This window comes from Falco rusticolus, chromosome 15, assembly GCF_015220075.1.
Source record: "Falco rusticolus isolate bFalRus1 chromosome 15, bFalRus1.pri, whole genome shotgun sequence".
In the NCBI taxonomy this organism is placed as follows: domain Eukaryota; kingdom Metazoa; phylum Chordata; class Aves; order Falconiformes; family Falconidae; genus Falco; species Falco rusticolus.
Window position 1 is genome coordinate 10,207,322 of NC_051201.1, and position 24,374 is coordinate 10,231,695.

The 24,374-nt window shown below is 39.0% G+C and overlaps 1 protein-coding gene across 4 annotated transcripts in view; it reads left to right on the plus strand.

Annotated features, from left to right (window-relative positions):
* The first annotated feature begins 662 nt into the window (after positions 1-662).
* The window catches only part of CDH5 (cadherin 5), a 28,796-nt gene continuing 5,084 nt past the window's right edge, over positions 663-24,374 (plus strand). Inside the window, exons 1-10 of one of the 4 annotated variants that reach the window (XM_037409086.1) lie at positions 663-874; positions 11,916-12,004; positions 16,074-16,275; positions 18,534-18,822; positions 18,912-19,028; positions 19,780-19,944; positions 20,358-20,545; positions 22,328-22,581; positions 23,134-23,276; positions 24,065-24,189. In XM_037409086.1, coding sequence (XP_037264983.1) covers positions 16,087-16,275; positions 18,534-18,822; positions 18,912-19,028; positions 19,780-19,944; positions 20,358-20,545; positions 22,328-22,581; positions 23,134-23,276; positions 24,065-24,189 — 1,470 coding nt within the window. In that variant the 5' untranslated portion in view covers positions 663-874; positions 11,916-12,004; positions 16,074-16,086. Of the gene's footprint in view, positions 875-10,585; positions 10,691-11,915; positions 12,005-16,073; positions 16,276-18,533; positions 18,823-18,911; positions 19,029-19,779; positions 19,945-20,357; positions 20,546-22,327; positions 22,582-23,133; positions 23,277-24,064; positions 24,190-24,374 lie in introns of those variants that run through there. The other 3 variants (XM_037409087.1, XM_037409085.1, XM_037409088.1) reach the window with 3 other exon arrangements.

The following is a 24,374-nucleotide window of genomic DNA, read 5'->3' on the forward strand; positions in this document are numbered from 1 at the left end:
AAAGGCCCACTGGCTCACCAGGCTGGGCTCACTGAACGATATCCTGGCCTAAGTTTTATGTGGGTGACAGTATTAGAGACACTGATGCCCGTGCTTTGCCACGGCCCAGCAAGCCATCCTCAGGAATGTCACACAGATGCTGAATCTTTCCCTTCTGTTTGCTCTAAGTGCTCTCAAGACTTAAAATTAACCATAATCAAGGTGTTACAAACATTTTCTTGTTCTGGAATGCCCACCTATGCTGTCTTGCTTCTAGGGTCATAAATCTACATCCAGTGGTGACAGAGCCTTACAGGAACCTGGCCACATTCTTATAAGGGCCTTAGCTTTTTTGCTTGCAGGTATAAAAATCCTTATAGACAGGACATCTCCAAACTTCTCTGAAATCTGTTTGTGCAAAACAGGCATAGTCTCTGCTGATCAAATACCAGACACTATTTAAAGTACTATTCAGATGTTTGCTAACTCCTAAAACTCTTTATAAAACAATACTAAATAACATACCAACTTTTGTGTTTCTGTCAGAGCCAATTTCCTTTTATTCAGCTCCCTCATTAGAGTCAGCAACAAGTAAGTAGGTATAGCAATAATAAGGCTAAGTTTATCTTGTTTCCTCCACTCCCTTTTCTCACTGTATTACTAAGATTTGGAACAATAACAGGATGCCGGGATGCAGGATGGGAAAAGGCTGACTCCCAGCTGGAAAACCTTGGAGACTGGAGAACTGAACACTCCCAGTATTGCTTAACGAAAAGAGAAGTGGATTTTTCTATTTGATCTTCATTTTCTGTGTACTGCTTAATATTTTGGGATATTGCTGATTTTAGTTTGCCTGACTTGGGAACAAACCGAACCTTCACCAACTGTGACTCAGGTAAGGGATAAATGGTGTTTGCTGTCATTCAGTTATGAAGTTCATTTCTCAGCTTTTTTACTTCCACCAAAAATCTCTTCTAATGCATTCAATAATTCAAGAAATGCCAGCAGACAGGCTATGCATTTTATACATACCCACAGAATCCTTTGGGCCTAACTTTGATGGCACTTAAACCAAATTAAGTGCAGACAAAAGCAGAGCTGTTTACAATTGACACTGGAAGAGGAAAATCTCTGGCTTTCTTGGGCTATATCACAATATTCCCAGATTGTTTAAAAGAAGAGGTATTTTGTACTTTTTTGTAGTTCTGTTTTGTAATATCTAGATTATGTTGCCAAAGCTCATTCATAATGGAAAAGAGACAGAAATGATACTGCAAATTTCTCCTGTAAACTCTTAAGGAAAGGATTTTATTTGCAGTGTGGACAGTTACAGACAGTACTGTTTGAAGCAAGCAGGTGTATGCTGTGCTATGGTTTGATGCGGTATGTTTTATCAGAGTGGGGGGTGACTTAGTATCTGTCTTTAAGGTGCTATGGATTTATTGTGACCAATGCCAAGAGGAGGTGAAAGCCACCATGTATACTATCCAGTTTTGGCATCTCTCTCCTGCTGAGAGATTTGTTTAAGGCTTAGAGGAGAGTTTACATAAACACATCAGTGACTAGGTCCCCTAAATCTCAAATTTAAAGTGCCCCAGGTACTTTAGCATCCTAACTCTGGAATACCAGGTTTTACAGCCCCTGTTCTAAATGACCAGTGATTCTTATTTTAAAAGTTTCTTGATCTCTGTGGTTCAAAAAGAGCAACTTATTCTGACAAGGTATTTTACAAGCAGTGGCTTGATACATAAAGTTGGCTGAAAAGGCTTTATCTTATCCTAAAGATAGTGTAGCAAGTCCCCGAGCTAATAAGTTTGCTGTACGGCTTGCAGAGACAAAGTACTTATGCATAAGAGATGAATAGATACTGCTTTTTTTGTGAGAAGTCTATTCTGCAATAGTGGGTCTGTCAGTGTGCACAGTACCTTACTGTGCTGGTTGTCATGCTGTAATAAAGATAAAGGAAGGAAAGAAATGCAAGGGAAACAGATATGGAAGAAGATTAATTTCCGTGAGAAAATCTGTTCCATTCTTAGCTACCAAAAGCATTAAAAGTTGGTTGCTACTGCAGTTAACAAAGGTATAGTTAATCAATGTGTCCCTGCCTCCACTGATTAGAAAACATTATATAATTTGTAAAAGCATACGGTATTATAGATGTTTATGTAGAAGGAAAAATTAGTCAAAGGCAAAGATACTCCAATGATTTACAAAAGCTTCTCATCTTAGGTTAATTTGTGATTTGTAACAACAACCAATATAACAGAAACAAATCACAGAAAAGCTGACTTGTAATTTATCTGTGGTATCTCCAGGAGTTACTTTTTATCCTTAAATAAAGGGTGACTAACAGGAGAAAAGGACACCGAATTAATTTAGCATATGAAAGCCTTAGAATAATACAGTATACTAGAGAGAAGAATGTGAAGTTACAAACAATAAAACAAATGAATTTGAAAGGAAAAGATAAACTCAATTAACAAATCATTCCTGCTTTGTCCACAAACCTGGGCTTTATTCGTTATGCCTGCTACAGCTGCACTGCATTGTAACAAGAAGTATTTGCCGAAGTTTTGCTCTTTAACATAAGATCATAAAACTGTTTCTTAAACATTTTAAAACAAATGCTAGCACTGAAATTATGCCATGAAACAGCAGCTTAGGCAGAGACAGTTCCACCCAAACAGTTAACAAACAGGTTTGTTGTCAGGTTTGCTTCATATCCTGCCTCTGCTGAGTGAAACTGCAAACAGGATCTAGGTAAAACTCACTGGGCATGGTTTAGAAGCTCCTCTGATTTATAGCACTTAGGGAACAAAGAACTTCACTGTGCATATGTAAATCGATTACTTCAATTGATATTTCAAATGGAAAATAGAAAAACTTTTCTAAAATTCTTTTTTATTGCCAGGGCACATATCAAAAAAACTACAGGCTTAAATCAGGCCATCTAATCCTTTATCTTTTCTTAAAAAGCACAGGTTCGCAGCATAGAGGTAACTGATCATTTCTAGCAGCTGAGCTTTCTGTAAGAAATCTTCATGGTTATTTTTGTCATGCGTTCATAACTCCAGTTTTTGCTCAGGTCCTAGAAGTTTAATAAAGATGTTCAAATGTTAGTGCCAAGAATAAAATAAGAGGTTCTCTGTCTTTATGAGAAATTTGTCAGCCATGAAAACATTTTGGTGTATTTTTTTAAAAAAACAAGTATCTTTCCTTTTGTTATCCTTATGGGTTTAGAAATCAAAAATCCCTCAAAGTTTAGCCCTGACATGACTGGCTTCCCTTCCACCCTAGAACACAGCAGGCAGTGATTATTTGTGTAAATCAGAGATTTGCTAGAATGGAGAGATGCCCAGCTCATAACCACTAAGGTACAACAATTCCTCACCCATGCCTTTGAAGAGCTCATCGGAATCTGAACTAGGAGAACAGACCTTAGCAAACCCAGAGCTGGATACCAGCTTAATTCATGGTGAGAGTCTGCTTGATCCACCTGTGGATTTCAGTTCGGCACCCTACTCCATTTGAAGGGTCTATGCAGGTATGTTTCCACCACAAACACAAAGCAAACACCACTCTGGTGTCATGATCAGGAGCTGCCATTTTTGCTGCCAAGAAACTTACAGGCATCTGGCTTCAGGGCCTGTCCTCAGCCCACGTACAGAGGCCACTGCAAACCCAGGGATCCCACCAACACGACTAATGCTGGGAATAATGATGTGCAACATGAATGCACGTCTCTCACCAACTCACGTGCCACCTACCTCCTAAATTCTGCAATAAGTCTGATCTTGAAATATAAAAAAGGAATAAAAAATTGTGAAGAACATGTTTACAGTTCAGTGTGAAAATACGAATTAGCCCTTTCATTCCATGAGAACCTGAGCTTCACTCATCTTGACCTGAATTTCAAATCTGTCAATACACGTGAGACTAGCTATATTTTCAACATAGGATTTTGCTGAATATTTGAAGTAAGTTCTCTCTGTAACATACTTCTGAGATGGATGTTATTTGTGCCATGAGTCTGTTTTGTGCATATGCTGCCATACACATCTGTTGGGCAGGCAGTGAGAAGACTTGGGGCCCAGCCCCCCAGGTGCTAGTTAAAGCCCACAGATGGTCACAGGAACTGGAACAGTTCAAGAGCTGTGTTTCCCAGGGCTGGACAAAGACAGGGGAAGGGCAGAGAGGAAACTTAGCAATCCATTGCAGGTATTCACACTGCCTACACTTCAGTTTTGGTACTCTGAATATATCCAAGTAAAGATTTACAACCAGGAAACCAGAAAGGGTCAAGCACAAGGATGGACACTCGGGCAGACTTTTCTCCAGACAGGTATTTTGGTGTGAGACAGCAAAATTGTTTTACAAAAGATTGGGAGCCCCATGTGAAAGTGTTACATGGTATCATCCATGAAAGGATCCAGAACTTATAGTGAAAAATGACTAATATTTTAGAGAAAAGGCAAGCATGGTACCTAGGACACTGCAGAAATTGTACAGAGACCTTTCCAAAAGGCCAGCCCTAACACTGTTATCTGAAAGGCAAGGAATTACAGAGCACCACCATAGTTAGAGGTAGACCAAAAGCAGAAGTGTTTCAAATTCTGCATTTTTCAAAATTCGGAGAGGTGTTTTCAGAGAGTCAGCCTACATGTCATCAAAACCCTCCTGTTTCTGTCAGAGGTTTCACCACCATCCTCTGCAAAATCTTTAGGAGAAAGAGCCCCCTGTTTCTAGCACACATTATTTTAACAAGCCTACTATCAGTCTCCACAAATTAGCGGTGGCCTGTCTGGCTTTGCCCTCACTGAAGTCATCCATTTCTCTGCATCCTCCTCTCTTTCCCAAGCCCACCAGCAACATCTGGATTGGTCCTCCTGACACCTGGCAAAGTTCACAGGGCACAAGGTGGGTTATCTGCAGCACACACATGCCCTTGTCCTTATTGTGTATGACAGTGTGAAGGGAAATTCCACTTCCACAGTATGTCTGGAGGATACAGTTGAATTCCTTCTCCTGTCTTTGTCCACATTTCTAATGCTTTGGTAGGATCAGCCTTCCTTTTCCCCTTCCTTTTATGATGCTATCTGATATGAATTTCTGATCTGGAAATCCTCTAGGAGTGCAAAGTCTACCTTACAACATACCACTTGAGGAGACTAAGGGGCTAATGTTGCTCTCATGCAAATGATAGGAAATCCTGCCATTGATGGGAATTGTTCCTGTGGTAGGTTCAGCTTCATCGGCAGAACATTCCACTGGCACACAGTTTTAGGTTAGCTTCTCCATTCTTTTTGTAGGATACTCCCTCCCTCCACCTCCAATCCTACACCTGAATTCAGAGATTTGTATTATCTCACTGGCTTTTATTGCCATAGTCTTTCAGATATATATGATCTGTATGCAAGAGAACCTGATTATTCATGTTAGCATTAGACCAACCAATCAATACTACTAATAAGGTATCAAACTCTTCACCACCTGAACTAGGAACCCAAACCTACAATGAAATAGTATATACTGTCTGTTTGCTCAGAACTGTTCATTTAGCTTTTTCGACTGTCATTAAAACATAAACAAATACTGCTACACTATGCACATTTTAGTATCGCCCAGATTAGCAATGCACGCCACCTAAAGCACGTATCCAGTACGGAAATTAAGAAGCAAGGGCAGAAAGCAGACAGCAGAAAAAGCAGGAATGATTTTTGGAATGGGTTCATTTTACAAGGACAACAACGTGAACTGGACAAGACAAAACTGGTGTGGAGACCTATCATCTGTTGCGCCATTTAACACATTTGCTTTGTACAACAGATTTGCCAGCAGCAGCCTTGGTAAAAGTTTAGGATTAGAATAGATACTGAATCTTCCAGTAATTGCACTTGGAGACGACCTAAGTTTCAAACAGGAAGAAAGGGGCACATTTCTCTTTGGAATACGTTGCATCATTTTCCTGCTGTGAAATGGTGAGCTGTATTACCTGCCTTATATGGATTGATCTTGGGCTTCTTTAAATGAAGAGGAAGCCTTTATTCGCACAAGAAAGGAGTTTTCAGTGGCCATGATTAAAATATGAGCTGTGAGAGAACTAAATGTTCCACTTACACAGCCACTAACGAAGGAGAAAAAAAATTCCCACCTCAGCTTAAGAAGTATCTCCAGCTGTGTTCGGGATTCAGGCAGCAAACCCACAAGTGCAGCATTGATGTGAATAAGAACTTCCCAAACAGCCAGGTTACTTTAAATCCATCAGCTCCTGGGGGGGATGCAGGCTGCTCCCCAATGCTCACAGCGCTGTCCCCCAGCAGGGCAGCAGCAGCAGCCACCAGCCTAGATCCTGGGTCCTGGCTTAAGAAGACCTGTGAGCAGATGCGACCCCAGGCCAGACAGCTGAAAGCCCCCAGCTCTCACTTTTATCACTGCCACAAAGACTTCTTTCTTACCACATTGTAAACAAAAGCATGGCCTGCCTTGAAACAGGGTCGCTCCTGGAGTCACATCTTACATGTTGAACTAGCACCTACTATGGCTGCAATCATCGCCTCTGGGCTGGGGTTGTAAAATTCATCAGACTAATGACCTGCTTAAGCCAGTGCATAGATACTGGAGCAAAACACCACAAAACACTGTGTTAAATCACAGTCACTCCCACATGGAATCAAATCCATGCAGAAAAATGTCTAGCTCTAAAATAAGTCACAAAATTTACAACAGCTTTCCTCATCTATTTAAGATCCCCTGCGTCTGAGGCCTGAATTTTCAGGCCTTCCAGCTTCCCTTTATCAGTACTGTAAGCTGGAAATGTGCTTCCCTAGTGTTATTTTGATTTGAACAAGAGATTTTCCTGACAAGAGCTAAGCTGTAAGTAAAAACACTGAAAAGCTTGTTGTAAATTCATAAGAGCAGTAATAATGTCGTATCATCTCACAACACATGGAGATTATAACAATGGAAATGTTGCAGGAAAAGACTAACTCTAGGGGTGGGCAGAAAAGGTCTTAAAGTTAATTAAGCCTGGTTTGGAAGTCTAGCTGAGTAAGGGCAGGAAACAGAGAAGAATGAACTGACATTTGAGTTAGACATTTTAAAAAAGGAGAAAAATAGTAATTACCAAACAAAATATATCCAGACACACCCTGGTTTTTCAGCCTCTTGCCCAGCCAGAAAACAAGATATTTATGTATATGTACATGTTTTATCTGCCACAAAATTAATTTTCAGAGGAAATACTAATGCATTCAGTTACCCAGTAGAATAACCTGGACAAAAGAACTGGAACACACAGCCAGCTAAACATGGTTTCTCTGGTTCAGATTACCATTAGCGCAATAAATATCAATTACTGCGACCTGTGCATGATGCTTGTGTTCAAGACAGATACTTTTGCTCTTGAGCTTTTGTTGAAGGTAAATGTCAAAAAAATCTTATCTGCTGTAAACACAACTACACTGTACTTTTTTAAAAAATAAAAATCATATTTATTACCTGCAGTTCCTCAAAGGATGGGTACTTTTCCTTAATCAAAGCCACTCGGTTGCAGCTCTGTGCTAGGAAGCCTCTCTGATATTAAGGCTTTATCTGGAAACAAAGAGGAAGTGGAAGAAGCTCTATAATTGTCATAGTGTACCTTATTTTGTTTCAGCTTGGCCAAATTCTTAAACATTCAGTGACAGCTTCAGCTAATCTCTGTGTACAGCAGAGCTAACCAGGGGGCAGTATCAAAACAGATAAATTCTGAAATGTGCCTACAATTTGTTGCAGGAAACAAAGCTTCTGTTTAGAGATGCCTGAGAAATCTTTCTAGTGATCACAAACATCTCTAATATACCCACACCGTTCCACCTCTGCACTGGGATGAGCCAAATAATTTTTGGAGGATTTCCTTGTCCTCTGCTCACCCAAACCCCCACTCTCCAAAAATCAAACAACATTATCTAAGTGTGGGAAGTGCAGGGGACAAGGGAGGCTCAGTGCTGAGACACCTGCACTGTGCCTCTCCTACCAAACCAACCATAGTTTGGGCTAAGCAAAAGGAAATTGGCTCAAGCAAGCAAGAAAAAAGCTGGATCTACAGCCACATAAATACACCACTGAGAGTGGCAGAGACTCAATCATTCCTCAAAGTCAATGAGACCCTGACTGCTGTATCATCCCTGAAACAAATTTTTGGATACAAGGATGGGAACAAGTTCTTTGCCTGTCTGTAACACTGGTACTTCATCACTTTTTTCAGCATCTGTCTTTATCAGTAATTAATCTGATGGGACATATTTTCCTCTTAGCTTTGTATTTTGGACAAAGAATTAATAGGGGAAAATGTTTGCAGTTCCAAACTATGCATGCAGAGTTTATCCTACCCATCTTATTAGCTCACTTCAGAACAGAAAGGCTGTACTTAATGCAGCTAACCCCCCCAAAATAGCTCAGATTTCAACAGCATTTGGCAACTGTCATCAAAAGACAAGAACAAATTTTCTGTCAGTCAGTTGTTAGCTTCACCCCTGCAACATCTGTAAATGTCCTCCTACCTTTGAGATTTTGGGCCTTGGTGCTTGACCGTCCCAAAGACTTGCCTCTGAATTCTCTCAAATAAACCAGCATTCAGCAGCAAAGGATTTTTTGTGAGCCAAAGTGAGGTCATGATTGTATCTTGCACACCCAGCTAAGAGATAGTAAATGTTATGAGTCTACTGATGCAGTTATCAGGATACCTTTGGAGGTTTGTGTTGTAAGGAACAGAGCTGAAGTAGCACCACCAACAAAATTATTTCTCTGGTTGTCCCACAGGTCATGCCTGTATATAACGGGTCAGATTCAAAGCAATTCAGAGCAAAGATGGACAAGAGCACAAAGCACGATATTTCTGGCCTACTATGATGGCTGACTGCATCTGTAGTACTGCACTATTCATAGATTAAAATGAGCAAAGCTTGCTATAGATTAGTCTTTCCCCACTCATGCCAATATTTCTATTTTTATTAATCTACAGCTAACATATTATTAGGCACATCACTGATGTAAAACAAACTACAGTAAAGTCAGGAGAATTCACTGGTACAAGATCAGATCCTGCACCTGACTCATCCTGCTTCTCTTTCAGATGAGGAGACTTCTAGCAAACAAACTGCAAATCTACACATCCCTTTTCCATAAAAGCTTCTTCGCAAGGAACAAAGACCTTTGCAACCTCTTAGAACCTTCTTCCTCACTCCTCTAAAATCATTCTGTTTACAGCAAATGTCTTCTTAGACCATATATTTCTTATTTTTCGTTCATACTCAGCCTTTTCATACACCCTTCTCTCGATATTTACTGCAGCACTTTAGTCCTGGAATCAGCAAGTCGCTTGCTAAAATGCAAGCAGGGGAGTCAGGAAGCTCTGGGGGGACATTCAGGTAGATCTCATCATTCCTGCTCAACTGTCCTCAGTACACAAGCTCTCACTCAACTAGCCTGGAGGGTGGCTTTATTTCTTAAAAAAAAAAAAAAAAAAAAAAAAAAAAGCACCAAAACGGTGCTTGCCTCCACCATTTTAGCCAGTTCTGTATCTGAGGTAGAAGGACCGGGAGACCAATTTTGCTACCTGCTTTCCACCAGGCAGTGAATCTTTAACATATACATGGTATTTATAGATCTTTATAGCCAAATTTCTTTACTGCTGAAAGAGTCATCTGTCCTGGCTGAGGACTTCATCCACCCATGAGACGAAGTTGTATTTTGTATCATCCAGGAGGGAATTTTTGGGTGAGTTGAACAAACAGGGGAATAAAATCATTAATACATTTTCCCCAGACCTACCAAAAACTCAAACCTGAAATGACAAAGAACTTCCAGATTAGAATTAGTCTCTTTTTCCTGGAAAAAATATGAGAAGCCAAAACCAGAGACAAAATCAGAAATGCTGAATTATGTCCTCAGCAATATTGATGCACAGTGCTGCAGCATCAACACCAAGAACTGAATAGGACCAAATGCACACAAGAGGGCTCTCACAATACTGAGTGACATGGGGGATTTTTGAAGTAGCAAGTTTAGTTAAGATATTGCTGAAGTGGTTATTCATTCAAAGGTACTATCACAAGTATAAAATGTCATTTTATAATCAGTTTTCAGGCAGGCATTTGCTCTTCAGTCTGTTTAGTCATCAAAGTGGCTATTTACTCAAAGATACTATCACGCATATAAGAAGTCATTTTATAGTCAGTTTTCAGGTAGGCATTTGCACTCCAGACTGTTTAGTCATCAGTGGAAACCACTTCTCAGATGCATAAAATCAACATAAGGACAATCAAAAATATAATACCAGATAGGCACTAGGTCTGTTTAAATCAGCTCAATAATCTGGAAATGAAAAAGCACCGCAATGTTCTCAGGAAAAGCCTATTTTTAAATGAATCATTGTACACTGCTGAGAACATGTGACAAGACAGGTTTAATAAGAAACAAGAGAAACACTGAGTAACCACCCGAAATAAATTGTATCTGAAAATGCAACAAAAAAATGATTGCTCCAAGTCAAACATTGCACAATTTACTTCGGTTTTTTCAGTGATGTTACTAAAGTTTGAAGACCTACCCTAGTTCCCATTCTCACTGTACTCATTTACGTGCCCCCAACTCTGCTCCCATTGTAAGCTCAAAGGAGCGACAGAGGATCACAGTTTTGCAGCTTCGATGCCAAGCAGACACTGGAGTGAAGGTAACAATTACACCTGTGTGATTGCTTTGCTGCCATGTTTCTCTGGGTTTGTTAGCAGCTGGTTAGAGCAATGTTGTGTAATTACGAGACAAACTGGGAGGACAAAATCTGAGACTTGTTACTCCTGACCCTGGTCCACTGTCAGGAGATGACAAACACACTGAAGTCCTCTGTGCTTCAAAGGTACCTTTTGAAAGGGATATTGCTTTTTACCTAGCTGCAGTACTTCACACAGGAATGAGGAGGCTTTATCAATTCATGTTTGTGCAGCCATTAAAGGCCCCTGACAGGCAGTGTTAAGTATTGCTAGGACTATTCTCTTTTAATGATGTTTTGCTTGCTTACCAAAACTACAAGCATTGCAAAGAAAAAGGTAATTTATCCCCCTCCTGTGTTTGGTATATTACCTTTCCATTTCTTAATGCTGACTGCATTCACACATTTACCTTCAGTCTTAAACATCATATAAATGAGAAATTAATGTTAAAAATGGATTCTGTATGGCAGGGTTGTTCAGGGTCGTTTTGATACTTGACACTAGGTCAGATTCCGCTCTGTATCTATCATGGCTTCATTGAGCATAGTAATTTTGGAGGTGTTTAGATGATGTATCAAAGTAATTTTCTTGCATCTGAAAAAAATTTTGAACCGCTGTATATTGTAGGATTTAATACACTGCAAATTCAACATTATTTTTTGCACACAGCTCCTTAGGAATATTGGGAAGGGGTGCAACAGACACGAGGGGGAAACAGAATCAGAAAATACTTATTAAACTAAACTAAAGCTATCTAAAGTCAACTTTCCTGAAAAAGCTTTTGTGAAGAATTCTTTCTTAATTTTCTTTCTCTTTTAGCCCAGCCTGCGCGTGCCCATGGGCACACACCCATCCTGACACCCCACTCCCCAAGACACCACAGGGCCAGGGCCCCCACCCACAGCAAGGGCAGCTTAAGCTGAGCAAAAGCCCTCCTTCAAGCTCCATTTTTCTCCCAGTTGACTGAATACAGTATTTCAGATATTTAGTATTCCCTACATTTACATGGCTGCAGGCACGACAGCTAAGGTTTGATTAAAAACCAGAAATAGCAAAATTGCCAGTACTGTGGAATGGAATAGATTATGTCCTATAGTATCAATTTACTAGTAATGTTGTTGATATTTTCTGCTTTGATTAAATTCTCATTTTTGCATGGGGTTTTTAATTTTCATTTACATTGTTCAGATTTCAGCCATGACACTGTAAGAAAAAATAATCAAGTTTCCAGCTCAATCATCAACAATAATTTCATTTCCAGCTTTTCTGACAATCAGGTATGCAAATTATCTAAACAATATGGACACAAACCTTTTTAAATATATTTCTTTTCTGGTGAATGATAGCCACTTCAAGCAAATTTCTCTCTTAGGATGTTCCTTATCACTATTTCTAGTACTATAGCTGTTTTTCAGATGCTGAAAAATTCTCAAAGTCTAGCATAAGATTTTAGTCCAATCAACCAGAAAAATACATCATTTCAGCTACAACTGTCTCCTCATTTACCAAAGTTTAGAAACCTGGTTTAACATCTATTTAACAAGCAAGCATAGAACAGATTTCTTTGTCAACTAACCTAACCTCATACAAGCATTAATAAAGAATTTTAGAGTGAGAAGTAAACCAGATAAGAGGCAAATACCTACCACGGAAAAAACCACAAATGTTCACAAGAATATTTCATCAAATGTGTTTTCATTACATGGAGACTTTATTTATACTGGCTGCTCATTGACCTTACAGTTGATTCCTTACCAAAACACCTTGTAAAATGCAAATTTTTAATTAGTACAGTATTGTCTGTATCTCCGCCTGACATTTGTTTAGTAATTACTCCCAATCTGCAAGAAGAAACTATACCTTATGAGTCATGTGTCTCATAAATCAGTTTGAATACCAGAATTTCTCAAACTGTCTACAGCACCCTGCAGACCAAGAGTTATTTGCTAAAATAATTCAACGCATAAAATGAATAATGTTGGTGGGAAACCCATCATTCGCTGAAAGAAAATTTAAGAGCAAAGCAAGAAACTTAACTACTTGAATAAACCATTACCCTGCTAACTTTAAGGAACATTTATAGTCCCTGCTTAAATTGAAAAAAAAGTCTGAATTATTGGTCTAATCAGTTAGAGACAGAGGGGTAAGTGGAGACTGTATGTGAAGGTAGACTAGTGCTGGGGCCGCATGGCAGCCTGCCAGGGAGAGCCACACGTGGCAGGGCATGCTCTGCCATTTCCTTCTGCAGAAGCATGTGGCCACAGGGTCATTATTTGAAAGGGTGCATCTTATTCCCTTTTCTCAGTCCTGGCTGCCACAGCAGACATAAGAAGAAATGAAAAGCCAATCACTGCACATCATCCAACTGTCACCCCTCAGAAACTCGCTTGCTTCTGACTCCATGGGAACACACTCCCCTGCTCAGGCATGGGAATATCTCTCTTCTGCTGCTATCTCTGGCATTTCAAATGAGGTCTGCTGGAAAGGAAAACTATCATGGCCAGAAAAAGAGAGAGCATTTAGTACAGCTTGTCAAGAGCTAACATCCATTCAACATGGCCTTCACACCAGGACAGTCCCCTTACCCAGTCACTACTCGGCAGGGTCCTGCTTCTGAAGCGTCTGCATGTGCTACCGAAGAAGGGTAGTCTTAAATATTGTGATGAATTCAGCTATGTATTCAACAGCAGAGGACTTCCAGCTGCCAAATGGAAAACTTGCACGGTATCACAGAGACAGTCTTTTCAGACTCAGCCTGTCCTATAGAGCAATGCCCATCAAATGTCCCTAGAAAAGACAGCGTGCAAAGTGCTCGTGTGCTCGTGTTACTTCTACCAAAACGAGAAACTTTGAAAGATGCTAGAGACAAAGTAGAAGTCATTTTTTTGCAAAAGGCTCTTTATCTCCATCTGTGTTTGACATACAGTGCATACCAGAGGGCAGACCAAACTCCACCAAACTGCTCACAAAGGAACCACTGACTTACAAAGGAGGCTGGATGAGTATTAACAAGGAATCCATTAATGAGGAGTTAAAGGAAGTCAAGCCACCTTAAAATCTAAGAAAATAAAGATGGATCTGCTGAGTGGAAGGGGTAGCTTAAGCTTCAGCTGAAATGTGCATATATTTAAAAAGATTCTGTCTAGTGCTTCCTGTATTAACAGCCATGCTTCCAACAAGGCCTGAACGGTGTGAAACACGACCTACTTCAAAGGAGAGTTTGCATTTGCTGCATGGATCCATCAGAATCATCAGGATATTACCTAGTCCCAGAGCTCCTACACAGATAACCACACACTCGTTATGAATTTGAGCCTTCAGTTTCTGATAAGCAGTGTCCCTGTATGAGGATGCCAAAGGCCCAGAGTTGCTGTTACTGGTAATCACCTACTGGTAATCGCCCTCAGCAACACCAAGAGAAGTACCCTGAGGAGTCTGGCAGAGGGCATGGCTGAATCTGAACTGAGCATTAAGAAACAGAGAGGCAAATACTGGGAAAATATTTCTGGGAAGACACAAAATTTCTCTTTACAAAGTAGATTTCACTGAGACCAGTATGCTTTAGTGGAGATTTGACTATTTCAGTTTAAAAATGCTTTCTGCAAGGATGTTTGTAGATGTGTCACTTCCAGTGAAATGAATGGGCAACTGAAGTGGCCAGTATTGTCCTCGGTTTTCCCAAGTAATCTCCACCACAGCAGTACAGCAGATCTCCACTGTACCACAGCAACAAGAGAAAATGACATTTAAACACTATGGCCTGTTTTTTTCCAAAACTACAGCCTGTACTAGTCGCTGTTAACCAACTATTTTCTTTTGGTTATCATGTTTTGTAATTTTATGAATAAAAGACAGACTTAAGCGATCACAACAGAATCCTATCAATGGTGTCCAGTTTCCAATTGTAGAATGTTCATGTACACAAATAAAGCACAGTAAAACAACTAAATCTTACTTATTTTTCTAAAAATATTCAGAGCCAAAGTGCATAGACTACAAAAAAATAGCTAAATTGATTCAGTTTCATATGACTCCACAGAACTGTATAAAACACAGCTGAGCTATTAAAAAGCAACTTCAAAGCCACCTTAGTCATTTCCTGCACAATCGTAAAGAAGGAATGTTCCTCAGCTTATGTACAACAATGCAGAAGAGAAGTACAGGAAAGCAAAATTTTACGGCAAATAAAATGTTTTTACTGACAATGATGCTGCACCACGGGATAACACTGATTGCCTAGTTACCAAAGAGTAATTTTGGAAACATCTCAACACCTTCCTGCCGAAAATATTAATTTAATCTCGCATCTAGCAACCTGCGTGATGTCAACTTCTCTGTCACAATTAGCAGTTTTATTTTTGATGTGCATGCTGACAGCTCCTAAAAGCTAATGGAAAGTGATTTATGTGTAATTTAAAGTCTGATTATTTGAGTGTTAAAAGTTTCCTGACAGTCCTTTATATTGGGAAGGGGAAATTTAGCACAAAAATGAATCAGCTTTGCTACATGAAAATAACTTCTCAATCTGATATGAAAGTCAGGCCTCAAGTTTGCTAATATTAACATATGATGCAAAAATATGGTTTAACCTGAGAATAATTTCACAAATGATCATTTTGTAGATGGCAAAATCTGAGAACAGGGGATGAACAAACTTTACATGCCTCTTCAAACATTTCAAAAGACAAGAAACTGAATCAATAAATGAGCTCTCTGAGCAAGATAATTTGCTAAATTGTACTTGGAATCGATTGAAAATTTCACATGAATCATTTTTTCCACCAAAAAAACCCAGATTTCATTTTAAGTCAATATTTTCCATATGAAGATATTGACTACAGTATATTTTGTGCCAGGGAAAGTAAAAACATTGCATTTCGGTTCATCAAGCTGGAACATTTCATTTCAAGTTAACATAAACTTTGACCTGGCTCAGCTTTGGTGTTGCTTCCCAAGGCTGGTCTCCCCATGAGCTATGCTCTGCAGCCAGACTGTGCTTCCCGCAATGCCCAATGGGTAACCTTCACTACTCAATCTTCTCTTCAGAATAACTACAGTAGCTCAAATGGATAATGGCTTTTATGCTAGCTTTCAAAACTTGCACATTTTTTTATTTCATTAAAATATTTTTGTTGGGGTTTACAGTTGTCATCTAGTTAAAACCATTTCATGGAAGGAAGCAGCCCAATATTTCAAATTTTGATGCTCAGACAAATGAAAACAAATACAGAAAGCAATTAGACTTTCCTGTAGAAGGAAAGTCCATTTGCACTTCTATGTCTGCTCTCTCTGATTAATTTGATTCTGTTGTTATTTATAGTTTTAATATTTTATATTACTTTCTAGGCTACAGAAGAAGATGAACCACCTTATCCTACTTTTCTCATTGTTCTTGGCTCCAGCATTTGCTGACAAAGAAAGTCAGAAAACAAACCAAAACTTTTCTTCAAACAATGCCAGTCATAAACGACTGAAAAGAGACTGGATATGGAACCAAATGCATATCAAAGAAGAAATAGATACACCATTACCACACCATGTTGGCAAGGTAAATGGCAGTCTGTTAGCAATGAATAATTAGAAATGCAGACAGCAAATTAGTATCTTGAAAAATATTACTTGTTTGCAGTCTAGGCAGAATAGAATCTCATGTTAAAATCTCAAGAATGTGGACCCAGGGTAAATCAAGAATAATGTCAAAGGGATTCTTACTCTTTTGAAGAATATAAATAAATTCTAGCGAATGGCAAGTATGGAGTATCCACAGTGCAGAAACAATTGCATTGCATGCAGGTGCACAGTTAGGAAGGAAGTCTGGCAGCTTATGTATGTCAATATTTTTCTGTAGCTCAAGATCCTTTCAAAAACCTAGGAGATCATCTGATAAAAACATATGCATTAAAAAACATACACCTTACAACTCTCAGCTTGGATACAAAAGTGTTATGTTTATGAATACTGTTACACAATTAAAAAATTTCTTGCACAAAGTGAAAGAAAATAACTTTTAAAAATAATAATGAGCATTGACCTGCTTGCAAACTCATTTTCTTCAGGGCAGCGCTCATAAAATCCTATGATTAACTGCATATCACCCAGACAAAGTTCTTCCAATCTAGTCTTTCAAATTGAACTACTTTGACATTTTTCAGATAAATGCAGTTGTACGTTTTCCTCCCATGTACAACAATCAGCATCTGTCAAGGCTGTCTCAGTAAAGTGAAACAGACCTTTCTGGATCAGTGCTGCTCACTGGCAGAAAGCACAAGAGAGAGAAAAGAGGCTATAGGGTACTCTCAGCTAACACAGGGTATCTCTGTTTCATTTCAGACCAATTCAGTAGCAGATTGAGGAGAATGCTTCTATTCCTCGAGCTGTCCTAAATAAGAGTAATTCACTTTGTACTGTGTGTGCTCTGTGGACTTTCAACAGTGGAATGCTTCTGATTGCTTTTGCAATGGCTGTGTTCAGTGCATTGCATTTGCAGGATTGAACACTTGATAAACCCTTTAAAAAAGGCCACAGCAGCAGCGTGGCAGAACTGAGTGACAGCTGCAGGAATATGCTGATACATTTTGATTTTATCTTTCACGACCTTGGATGCTTTCCTTTGTATGTTCATCCCCAGTTTTAGAAAAGGCAGTCTTGGCAGTCTATACCTTTTACACTGAATAAGTAAATAAAAATTGAGAAAGAAGACACAGACTATACTATCTTTGAGACAAGGGTGAGGTATTTCTCATGTTATGCCTCCAGATCTGTAAACTGTTCTTCAGCAGCACCACAGCCAGAAGCATGATTAATTATGTGGAATGAGGGAAGAAAATTTTAATGACACATTTCAAAATAGAAAACAGTAAATGACAACTGCAGGATAAATCAAATCCTGAATACCAAACAGTTGCAATTTATGATAACATCAGTAACAAAAGACTAGAAATTCTTGATCAAACCCAGCAATTGTTGATAAATAGCTTGCTGAAATAAGAATGCTGACATAGCGCATGGAAAAATTGTGGTTTAAACCTTCTACAAGTGTCCTTAGATGGGTGAAGGTATAGAAAAGGAAGATTCATTAGATTATCTGCAGATTAAATAATGTGCAAAACCATTCGGGATTGGATTAAATTACATTTTAAAATTGATTGATGTTCTTTCCTTTTCCCAACCCTTTTTCATTGCATATAATCTTTAATTGTAAAACCTATGGGGTGGAAATTTAATCTTACTGTCATAGCATTAGCCTAAAGACTGACTGTCAAAAAACTGCATGTGACTCCACACAAGGAAGCTGTCAGCTCTGGCAGGAATTCTGCTAAATGCTAAGCAATAGAGACTGATGTTGAATAATGTCAGTAGCTGTGAACATAGATATGATTCTGTATTTCTGTGAAATCTAAGCAAAATCTCTGCTAAGTTCAGAAGGTTACTCGCCAACAAGAGTAGCTCAAATTGAATGTGGTAGTGTCTGCTATTTCATACATAATGAGGTTAATGATTTGTATGTGTTAACTGCATGAACAGTTTATGTCTTTAGGAAATGTGAGGTATGATCTAAAAAGAAATTGCTTCTTGATATATAAGCAAGCAAGCTTCAGTCTGGATGCAAGTTTCATCCTTTAACCCTGCATAGCTGTAGCTGCTGTGGTGCTGTTTGCTCAGTAATACTTCAGCTGACATCAAAAGTCTTGGTGGTTATCCTGGTTTCAAACTGAGTCTGAAGAAGTCCTGATTGTGCGTATCTTTCGTGTTGCATCTGGATGCCAAAGCCCACTTTTATCTCTTTGAAATATACTTTCCTTCTAGATCACATCAAGTGTAAGGAACAACAACGCTAAGTATATTATTGAAGGTGAATATGCCAACACTATATTTAAAGTGGAAGAAACCAGTGGTGATGTATATGCATTTGAGAGGCTAGACAGAGAAAAGAAAGCAGAGTATGAGCTGACAGCTCTCATTATTGACAGAAGAAACAACCAGTCACTGGAACCTCCATCTAAATTCATTATCAAGGTTTATGACATTAATGACAATGCCCCTGTGTTTGTACAAAAAGTATTCAATGGATCTGTCCCAGAAATGTCACCAGTAGGTACGTTATTCCATCACTCATTTCCCTTCATGTCTCTGATTAATAAACAGAATTTATACTAAATATGGTGTTTGAAAATCTTTTTGTAGGAACCTCAGTCACCAAAGTGACAGCTGTAGATGCTGATGACCCAACAGTTACTGGTCATGCCACAGTTACCTACCAAGTCATTAAAGGAGACGAATACTTCACAGTTGATGACTCTGGTAGGTCAGATACACAAGTGTCCTTACACTTTGTAGAAAACAGTTTTAAGGGTTTTCATTCTCACAAGAGGGATAATAATTCAAAATATAATTTTAACCATAATTTAGAAAATATTTTTCATTCACACTCACACAATGCCACTGTTCGCCTCTGGAAATGAAGTAATAAACTCGGGGTATCAGGTGCCATCAACTAAATGAGAAGATAAAAGGTCTTTTTTTTTTTCCCCACTGATTAAGAGACTGACTAGGAACCAATATAAGTTCGTGTTTTCAGTTTAGCACAGATACCATTCCTTTGACCAAACATGAAAAGGAAATACATAAATTCTGAAGCAGCATTCAATAATCAGTAACTCAACCCTTTGCCTTCCTAAACTTTCTTGTTTAAATTTTGCCTACTTTTAAAAAGAATGTCAGTATCTCTTGTAACCTTACTACTCCTCTGGAGCAAAATAGCTCAGATAAAGAGGTGTTCAAACAAACTCCCTAGATGCTGTAATGACTAAGTTTAGGCATTGTTAGACTGCTTCTAAGCAGCAAAGTTCAGTTTAAAGGAAAGTATAGTACAATATCTTCCAAATATTTCATCGTGTAGAAAGACTTGTAACATTTCTAGCCTTAGAAAAATACCACTGTAAAAATGCTACTTAAAGCTGAATGTGTGGCGTAACACAAAAATTTGCTGTTAAAATTAAGAGATGTTAGACATGCTGCAAAATCTAATAATATTCAACATTATTTTTCAAAGGTGTGATTTCTACGACAAGGGCTGATTTAGACAGAGAGAATCAATCAACATATGAAATTATTGTTAAAGCAAAAGACGCTCCAGGGTCTTCTGGGGATTCAAGCACAGCTACAGTCATTATCACTTTAACCGACATCAATGACAACTTCCCAGTATTCAAACACCGTAAGTATCACGCAAGCACTGTAGTATTTGGAAACCAAGGGGTGACACAGCTATAATGAATTTATATCAGGGTTCATCACAATTCAAATCTTCTTAGAAGTGGACAAAAGAATCTTACATATTCAGAAGGTCTTCTGTATTTCAGCCCTAGCTACGCTTCCTGGGTGAAGCACACCTAGAGAAGAAAATAAAAAACAGTATTAATTTCATCACTTTGTACAAGATCTTGACAATTTTGAGAATTACTTATACATTTATAAAAAATACATCAAAGTTCTGTCTGCAGAGATATATAATGCTGAATTCTCAATGAAATATCTTTCTGTATGTCTATAAACTAAGAAGAAATTTTAACTAAGTTCTAATTTCCGTGTACTCACACTTCATGCCTTTTTTGTTGTGTTTTTTAACAGCATCGTTTCACTTTAAAGTTCCTGAAAACATTTCAGTCGGAGGAGAAGTTGGCAGAGTCAAAGTAGAAGATATTGATGAACCACAACATAGAAATACAAAATACAGTTTTGTCAGAGGAGATTACAGGGACACCTTTGAAATTGTAGCAAATCCATTTACAAATGAAGGAATCATTAGGCCAAAGAAGGTACTTCTCCCAGTAACAAAGATGATTATTTTGTTTTTCCATGTGTAACAAGAGTGTTTGATTCAGTTTGGGATTAGCAGCAGGAAAAAATGGAAATGCGTGGAAGTCAGCATGAAATACATTTATCCTGAAAACCCTGTTCTGTAAGCTCTGTGAGAAGAGCTGGTGATTCACTAGTTCATTTCAACTGCCAGTCCCAGGAAAATATAGAATTACTGCAGAGCGCAATGGGGATGTCAGATATTTAGGTTACACGCTTCAGGCTCCTCTCAAACTCCAGATATTTGGATGGTTCAAAGTGATTTTAAGAGCTGAACCAACTGACCAGGTCAAAGAATCTTTCCCTTCTACAGCCCATGTGAAACCAAAGTAGAAAATGTGAAGAACTTCACCTGACCACGCTTCTAAAAATGCTCTTTACAGTTTGGCACTTGCTCCAACCTGAGCCACAGCTCTCTTACTTTCCTCAGGGTGTTTTCAGAGGTTCCCCACTAATTCCTTGTAACTCTGTAAGAGGGCCCAGACTCTCCAAAGCCTTTATTATGGTTTGCTCTTGTTTTTTTAATTCTCAAATCTACTTGATTTGTACCAAGGGACTTCCCTGCATTATGCAGAGCACTGCCAAGCCAAGAGTTCATTGGTTCATTGATTTCATTGACTTACAATAAAAAAAAAAAAAAATAAAAAAAAGAGGGAGAGCTATAAATCACCTCCTGTAATCCTCAGATTGACAGGAATGTGTTTTTCACTTCCAAATGTCTCTCTAACTGTTAACACTAGAAATGTCATTAAGAAGAGAAAACTTTAAGGAAAAAAAGTACCAAATATTCCAAGACCAGCAGTAAAGTCTTCAGTTGTGGTCACACTAGATGTAAGCAGCTTGCTTTCACCAAATTCAGCCTTTCCTCTGGTCTTTCCAGGACCTGAGGAATCCATTGCTTGCAACTTCTGCCCAGAGGAGAAGCAATAAGAGACCCCACAGATATACACACTGGTTGATTTGAAATCAGCTCATCTTTTAACATGCAGTGGGCAAAGTTCACCCCACTGTTTGTAACATGCTTTTGGCTATGCACATGTCATGATTTTAAATACGCAATCACGTGAGATAAAATTTCATCCGCTAGATAAGCACTATCACTTCCATTTGCAATGTCTATGTCTACTCAAAGAGAAAAACAGAAGTCACCACAATTAATTACTGTGTATTTCACGGTGCTTTTATAATCCCAGGCGATAGTGCAAAGGGACCCAAAATTTGAAATAAGCGATAGCTTGGGCATTTCTTAGTGCTCTGGCTCCTGGCCTTCCTTCCATTGTGTGACTCCTTTCACAATCTCAGTCAACGGGAAAAACAAGGAAGCGGATGCCAGTTATCATTAAATGCCCCGGCTATCAGTCAGTGCAGCTATGAAGTCTGCCTTCAACGACTTCAGAGCAGAAAGCCTAGCAAAGAGGAGAATATGGTCCCCAGCCTTTGAGAAAAAGGAACTAAACAAGTTTTAGTAGCTACAGAATTATAAAAAGAAAATTACTTAAACCAAGAAATACTTGCTGACCCTAGAATACTGGATGGATCTGTTCAAAACCAGTTGTTGTTCAAGTCACTCTGTGAAAGAGAAGTTCTGGTTGGAAATGCTTTCCCAAGATTGCTAAGATGCAATTTGGTAATATTTCCAAACATGAATTAGAGCACAGAGCTTAAATTTGCATAGATAGCTAAGGCAAAGTTTACTTGGACATCTCCAAAGCAAGAATATCTGTGTTTGTCTTTTTTTCTAGCCCCTGGACTTCGAAAAAGTAGCAGAATACAGGTTTGACATTGAAGCAACAGATCCCACCGTTGATCTTCGCTATTTCAAATCCGGTGGCTCTAGGAGCATATCAACAGTCACCATTGAAGTCACGGATGTTGATGAGCCTCCTGTCTTCACTAAACTACCATATGAATTCAAAGTAAGGGAAAATGATCCAGAAATAAAAACACTTGGTTCCGTTTGGGCACAGGACCCTGACGCAGCTAAACGGAAGATCAGGTAACACGACATCAGCTTTAGTAACTATTTTAAAGTTGAGAGTTTGTTAATGATTCCAAGAATTTGACAAAGCACTGAGATTTTGGCCCTAATTTTTGGAATGTGCATGCCATTAAAAAAAAAAAAATCCGATTTGATTTTTCCAGCACTGCAGCCATGGACATTTATATATGGTAATCAACAAATACGAACACAAATTACATTTACCCATGTAATTACCACATAACCTTACAATAAAACATTTGCACATTTACAGCAAAATACATAATCCTGGGTATCTTCATATGCTTATAATTTATTGTTACATTGTGTTAAAGCATGTGCTTTGGAAAGAACAGATTCTGAAACAGCAAAAGAATAATGTGGGAACTTTTCTGATGGATATATTTCGCTCTCACAGCTTGCACAATTTCAGGGAAATATGCTCAGGCCACCTGGTCAAGATATTAACGTAATTTGTCAAGAAATCTCTGACCTTCCACTACTAAGAACTAAAGTGAAATACAGTATTATCACCCTTGCATTGACATATTCTTTTTAAACAAAAAACAGATTTATTCGACGAAGAGCTAGTCCTAATGGAGACTATATTAGGGTATCTGATACTGGAATTATTCAACTTCCCAAGCCCCTGGACAGAGAATTCAGCTCCTCATACAACATCACTGTAGCAGCTCAGGAAATCCTTGAAGATGGTAAGTGCTATCCACTTCCCTATTCGGAAGAAATCAGTATACAGCTTTACAGCAGGACTAGCTTATCAAAAAGGAAAGCCACAACCTGACAGCCTGTTTCCACTAAGCTATGAATGAAAGGGGTGTTTGCAGGGTTTGCACAATAATCTTCCAAATCAAATGAGTACCTACAAATAGGCCAAATACGGTTTTAAGATTTGGGCCCTGGCTGTTATAAAAATGAATTCAGTTTGTTACAAGGAATAAAAAGAGCGTGAGGAGAGGAAGCAAGCTTGGGAAACAGGAACAAGCCTGTGGTTAGAGCAGAAACATCCCAGCCAACTGCACCCACTCATACAGGTACAAAATCACGCTCCCACCCCGCCGCCCAGGCAGCACGGCCGCACAGGCATCCCCGCACAGCTTCGCTCCGGTTCAGGAAGCAGGGCCGGCCTTTCCTGGAGGGTGACAGATATTTAATAATATCGACGTGGCCTGTTCTGTGTCTGGTGCCTTAGTGCCAGAGAATGATGCTGGATCTCATAGCCACACAAGGTGATGAATCGGGAAGCCATAAGCAATTGTCATTTTCTTCCTCACAGATCATTGATGATTTAGCCGAATAGGAGAGGTTTTAGGAAAATATCTGAATCTGTCAAAGGAAACGTTTTAATTAATGATGGAGCTAGAAACTCACCGTATTCATCATGCAGGAGGCACAGAGGTACACACAAACAGTGGAAAGGCAGGACTAGACAGCACTGAGATTCCAGACATCTCAGAGACCTGTACTACTGTTGTCATTGCAGGCCGTCTTTCTGACAGAGAATCACATGCCCAAGTTCACGTAATAGTTACTGATGAAAATGACAATGCTCCAGAACTTGTTTATCCTGAGGAACCCAGAGTGTGTGAAAACGCTGCACCAGGAAAGGTGAGACAGGAGGCAGTTTTTCCCCTTAAATCTGTATTACCTGCTTGCAAGCTCAAGGGAAAGATGTCTTTTAATAAAAGTTAGTCTCAGCTTTCATACCTAAGCACTTAACCATATCACTGATTTCCACAACATCAGTGGTCAGAAATCTCTCTTCAGGACTTTACACTCTTGGAATATTGAGT